The sequence below is a fragment of the Crocuta crocuta genome, unplaced genomic scaffold (assembly GCF_008692635.1).
Source record: "Crocuta crocuta isolate KB4526 unplaced genomic scaffold, BGI_CrCroc_1.0 scaffold30, whole genome shotgun sequence".
NCBI classification, from domain to species: domain Eukaryota; kingdom Metazoa; phylum Chordata; class Mammalia; order Carnivora; family Hyaenidae; genus Crocuta; species Crocuta crocuta.
The window spans coordinates 10,052,409-10,058,210 of record NW_027528345.1 but is presented as its reverse complement, the minus strand read 5'-3'; the positions used below and the strand labels follow the sequence as shown (position 1 = coordinate 10,058,210).

The following is a 5,802-nucleotide window of genomic DNA, read 5'->3' as shown; positions in this document are numbered from 1 at the left end:
CTATACAAGTTCATTCAATGTATCACATGATCAGGTGTAGAGGCAAAGCTGTGCTTCTTCTGTCTTTTTGATCCTCATCTCAGGTTGGCACCTCCTACCTGCATGTCAGGCTGGTCCTGGACAGTTTGGTGTGGGGGCTCCCGTTATCATAAATGTGGGAATCTGCCACTCTCTAATGAAAGTTCTCTGCCACTGCTCGGGCCCCTGCTGCCTTGGGGATGGTGGGGATGGCGGCCATGCTGCTTTCTTTGTGAGTGCTCTGTGCGTGTGGCCTCTGGAGACACACTCTGCTTCCACTCCCAGAGTGTACCTTCTCTTTGACCGCCTGCCCCTGACTCACCACAGATGCTCACATCCACCTGCTGTGTACTTCCAGGTCATTCACTTCTTTGTGATCCTTGTGATCCTGCCAATCTCACCAGCAACCCTGGCCCAGGTCATGCCACATCTGGTTTCATAACTAGGACCAACTATCCACTGCCTGCCCATTCTCCTGCCTGGAATGGACAGCCTGTCTCACCCACAGGCCTCCAGGGTGGCCTCTCAGAATGTGGGGAAGGCCTATTCATCTTCTCTCTATGGTTTGGGACACTAGAGAGGCCTTGTCCCTCAAAAGCCAGCGGACCCCCTTCTCCAAGAGCTTTCTCTGCTTTGTCTTATAAGCGTCTCTCCTGGGGTCTGTCTGATAGGTAAGACAGCTGTATGCCTGCATATATCAAACACTGTCTGCAGTTGGAGAAGGATCTGAACCCTGACTCTAACTGCCCTGCCCTCGGTTGCTTATGGCCTATTCCTGCACAGCTAACATACACGGTGGTTCACACACATGGCCAAGGGGCAGCGAGCACAGACTAGCACACATCTCCAACGTGCTTCAGACAGAGGAGAGGGCTTATAACTTGGTTATTGGGAGGGAGATTAGACGGGAATAGAGAGGAGGGGACATGGATAGGAAGGAGCAGGGAAGAATGAGAGAGAAGAGGAAGTTTTCTACGATGTGAGATAAGAGGCAGGTCACAAGAGGAGAAGCAGAGCCCCTAGGATGTGGCAGGAAGGTTACGCAGTTCCATATCCAGGTCTTCCAGAGCCGACTAGGGAAGCTCAAGGGTGGGCCGGGTGGGCACCCACATCCTGGGGCCTTGTCCTAGCTGCTCTCCAACCCATAATTGAATTAACTCTTTCAGTGTCTTGGCGACCGAAAGAAACGAATCCCAGGAAGCCCCAGATGCATCAGCTGAGCTGGTTTGTAAAAAGTCAAATGAGTCCTCCCCTGGAATCCTAAAAGCCAGAAGGATCAAGACAATCTCAGTCCCCACTCCATCCCTTAGTGATTCTCAAACTTCAGGGTGACTGAAAATCATATGGTAACTTGTCTCAAATGCAGGTTCCCAGCTGGTGTTTTTAAATCAGCATCCTGGGCATTGCTAAATAGTCCTAGAACTTTGAGAAACACCACTTCCCTCCTTCAGTTCCCAAACTGTACGTTTTTAATAAAATAGAGGTGTGTTTCTTTTTAAAGCTTTTTGTATTGTTGCTGAAACCCACATATCCTGAACTCATTTTTGGAACCAGGTCTATGACCATCTGGCCCCTGACCTTGATGCCAACCAGGGAGGTTTCCCCAAGTGTCATCTCTGCTGGCCTTTGGGAGCCAGCAAGCTGAGTGGCCACAATTAGTGCCTGGCATACAGTATGCACCAGTAACTTTTCAATTCATCAGAGACATGGACAAATAAGTAACTGATGTGCCAATGATTAGCAGGAAAGCAGGATTAGCAAGAAAGTTCAGAAAATAAGAACAAAAGGAGATCTCAAGTACCAGTCAGAGCCAGGTGTCGCTGGGTGGGAGGCCAAGGCAGATAAGTCTCTGAGGAGTGAGGACAAAGGTGGAAAAAATGAAGCCACAGAGGTCCCACACCTAGATGGTGTGGGCTGAGGAGGCCATCTCTGGCAGCCGTCTTCAATTCAATTACAACACTGCTTTTGTGAGTTCATTCAGCTAACGAGCACCACAGTGCACCCCACTCTCCCCTAGCACACAGCCATCTGCCTCATCTCCCACTTGACCTTCACTCTCCCTGCTTCCTCCAAGGGTCCAGCCGCACCTGGCCTAGGGACATTGGCTAGGAAATGACCCTGTCCTCTGAATACCTGCAACCGAGTGATTCTGTTTATCAGGAACAGTGCTCATCCTTGCTTCCATCCAAGGTGAAGACTGGAAAGAAGAGGAAGATGTGGGATATGAAAAGCTGGCCTTTGGATGATGTGAGAGTAGAAATGACTTCTGAGCTACTATGGCTTAACACATGGCAAGGATGCCTCGTTGGCGAGGAAGGAGAAAGGCATTCCTGCTGTAGGTCTTACACAGGACAACTGCGGCAGCCGAGAGCCACTCCTGGCCTTTCAGGTCTCAAGCTTATTCTTTCTTTGGAGGCCTCACCCCAATTGTATCCCACATGTTAAAATGCCCTCACACTAAATGTAATGCTTTAAATAATCTGAAAGGATTTATGTAACTCTGCTTCAGAAATAACTGGCCATGAGTTTTTTTTTTTAACGTGTCTTTGACTATGACTTCTCAACAGTCATCATGCGTAGGGGGTGCCTGGGTGGCTCAGTCAGTTAAGTGTCCAACTCTTGATTTCAGCTCTTGATCTCACGGTTTGTGAGATCGAGTCCTGCGTTGGGCTGAATGCTGACAAAGCGGGGCCTGCTTGGGATTCTCTCTCTCTCAAAGTAAATAAATAAACATTTATAAAACATCATCATGCATAGAGATAAAATCTAACAGTATTATAAATGTAATGAAAGTATTTTAATATTAAATTTGACAGCGTAATGAAACTGACAATTTTACATTTTGTAAACAACTACATATAATTTTCTTACTTTTTTTTTTATGTTTTATTTATTTCTGAGAGAAAGAGACAGCGTGAGCAGGGGAGGGTCAGAGAAAGAGGGAGACACAGAATCTGAAGCAGCCTCTAGGCTCTGAGCTAGCTGTCAGCACAGAGCCCAACGCAGGGCTCGAACCCATGAACCGTGAGATCATGACCTGAGCCGAAGTTGAACGCTTAACTGACTGAGCCACCCAGGCACCCCTAATTTTTTTACATTTTTCTATTTTGATGGCAATGATGTTTTAAAGGTTTTATACATTTTCATAGGCTCTTGGCACTATGCTTAAGAGGCCTAGTGGCTATACCTGCTCTGGTGATGAAGGATGTTGACTTTCTGGACATCATCTAGCAAGCTCTCTGGCAAGCAAGCAAAGTGTCTGACTGTTTCTTCTGCTTTGTCAATGGTTTCATCCCCTTGAGGACAAAGAGGGCCTGGATTATTCCAGCCTGTGAAGCCAAGAGTTTTGGACACCAAGGAGGTATATTTCTATCTATGTGTCTTTATTATGATATATGATATCACAAACCATGAGATCATGACCTGAGCTGAAATCAAGAGTCGGGCACAACTGACTGAGCCACCCAAGTGCCTCCTATGCATGATGATTGTTGGGAAGTCATACTCAAAGAGACATTAAAAAAACAAAAAACCTCATGGCCAGTTATTTCCAAAGCAGAGTTACATAAATCCTTTCAAATTATTTAAAACACTATATATGGTAGTTTTCTAGGGATGAGTTTTTTGATACTAGCCTCTTTTTTTTTCTGAGCAAAGTTGGTGTACTCAGTAAAATAAGATATTGCCTCCACCCCATAAAAATCTCCAAGAAGCCAGGCATGGGAAGGAATACTTCTTGGCATATTTCTTCGAGTCAGATTTAGGATGGACCATAGCTCTGCTTGCATGGCCCATAACCTCAAGGACCTCCAAGATGATTAAGCAACACTGATGTGGAGAAGGGGACATAAGGAGAGGGTCTACATTAAGCCCTAAGTGTGACCTTCAGGGAGGTGTGGCTAAAGTGAAAAGGACAAAAACCTTTTGAAGACATCCCAGCCAAAGAGCTAGGGAAGGGAAAGCCACATAGGGGCTTGTCTTCCATGTACAGGGGAGGCCAACTTGGAAAGTCAGAAAAAGGATGAGCATGACTCCCCAAATACATATATACATACATACGTACATACATACATACAAAAGAGCATGGCTGACATGTAACTATTAACTGAACTGAGGACTTTGAAATAGTTATATTTACTATAAAGAATCTAGTCTACTGGAAAAGGTGGACAACACGTAACAGTTGGAATTTGAGCAAAGAAGAGGAAATTGTAAAAATGAAATGAAAAAATGAAAATGCTAGAAGTGAAAACCTTAATATCAGAGATGAGGAATTCCTTCAACAGGTTATTTATCAATAAACTGGACAAAAGCAGAAGGAAAATAATCTGTGAACTTGGAGCTAGAGCAATAAAAATGAACCAACCTGTATCACAAAAAGTAAAAGCAAACAGTTATGCAAACCCGAAACTAAGCACCAGGACATATGGGACAATAACAAATGATCTAACATGCATGTAATGGAAGCCTTAGAAGAAGAGGGGAGACAGAATGGGGCAGAAGAAATATTTGAAAAGATAATCACTCAGAATCTCCCAAATTCACAAAAAACAACACACCACAGATCCAAGAAGCTCAGAGAACCCCAAACGGGATAAATAAGAAGAAAAACATACCTAAGCATATCATAGTCCAACTGTTGAAACCAAAGATAAGAGAACATCCTGAAAGTAGCTGGAAAGAAGAAAAAATTACATAGAGAAGCAAGAAGACAGTCTTCTTAGAAACTCAGCAGGGTGCTTGGGTGGCCCATTCAGTTAGGCATCTGACTCTTGGTTTTGGCTCGGGTCATGGTCTCGCAATTCATAGATTTGAGCCCTGAATAAGGCTCTCCACTGACAGTGTAGAGCCTGCTTGGAATTCTGTCTCCCTCTCTCTCTTCCCCTCCCACGTTCTCGCTCTCTCTCTGTCTCTCTCTCTCTCTCAAAATAAGTAAACTTAAGAAACTCAACCAGATCGTTCCTGAGGCCCAGGTCTATCCCCGCCTTATAGGTCCACAAGACAACCTGGTAGCATTCCAGGATGTTCCCTCAACTGGGAGACTGATATGAGCTTGGGCAGATTTCTGTTACTGCAAAAACAAGTGGGCTGCAACCGAGCAGTGGCCCAGTTGAGCAGCATCCTGCAGGGCACTCGCTCTCCAGTCCACCACCTGTAGCCCCCCCCCCACCACCCAATGCCACACCAAGGCCCTCCTCTCTCTACACACATCCCACCCTGAGCTGGCTGTGGCCACATCACCCTTCAAATAGTATTTATTGGCTGTGAGTTGGAAGGAGGCAGAGTAGGTAGAGGCTAGACATACTAGTTGACTGGCCTTGAGGCCCATCCAGGTAGGCCCTGGGATCCAAATGTTACTCCAAAGCCTTTACCCAGACATGACCAACCTGGAACAACCAAAGCCTGAGTCCAGTTGGGACACCCGTCAGGACTCTGCTGAATGGATGGTCATTGCCATTGGTGGCAAAGTCTGTGGGAAGCAGACTCTGCCATAATTCAGAGTCGTCACGGGGTCAAGAAGATTCAGGTTTCCTCCCCCACAACCCATGTTCAGAGAGTCCCTGTTTTGGTTTCTGTGGCCTCACTTTCCAGAAGAGAGTTCCTTTGCTGCAGGAGCCACAAGGAGGCAGCAAAGAGCTTGTTTCAGGGCCTCAGCTGGCGTGGAGAGTCAAAGGGCTGGAATTTAAAATCTGGGCACCGCTGAAATATGGACACAACTGAAGCTGGTGGGCTTCCCCTGAGACGGTGCTTGGCCGCATGTGGAAAGCAAGTATGGCAAAGGGT

General features: G+C 46.2%; 1 protein-coding gene across 6 annotated transcripts in view; it reads left to right on the top strand.

The window, feature by feature from the left end:
* The window catches only part of FAM186B (family with sequence similarity 186 member B), a 35,493-nt gene that overhangs the window by 16,048 nt on the left and 13,643 nt on the right, over window positions 1–5,802 (top strand). For 4 of the 6 annotated variants that reach the window (XM_077753323.1, XM_077753320.1, XM_077753324.1 and 1 more), the window contains one exon: window positions 1,185–1,518. The exons of 1 other annotated variant lie outside the window; for it this stretch is intronic. In XM_077753323.1, the coding sequence (XP_077609449.1) occupies window positions 1,185–1,350 (166 nt within the window). In that variant the 3' untranslated portion in view covers window positions 1,351–1,518. Of the gene's footprint in view, window positions 1–1,184; window positions 1,519–2,092; window positions 2,481–5,802 lie in introns of those variants that run through there. One more of the 6 variants, XM_077753322.1, reaches the window with a different exon arrangement.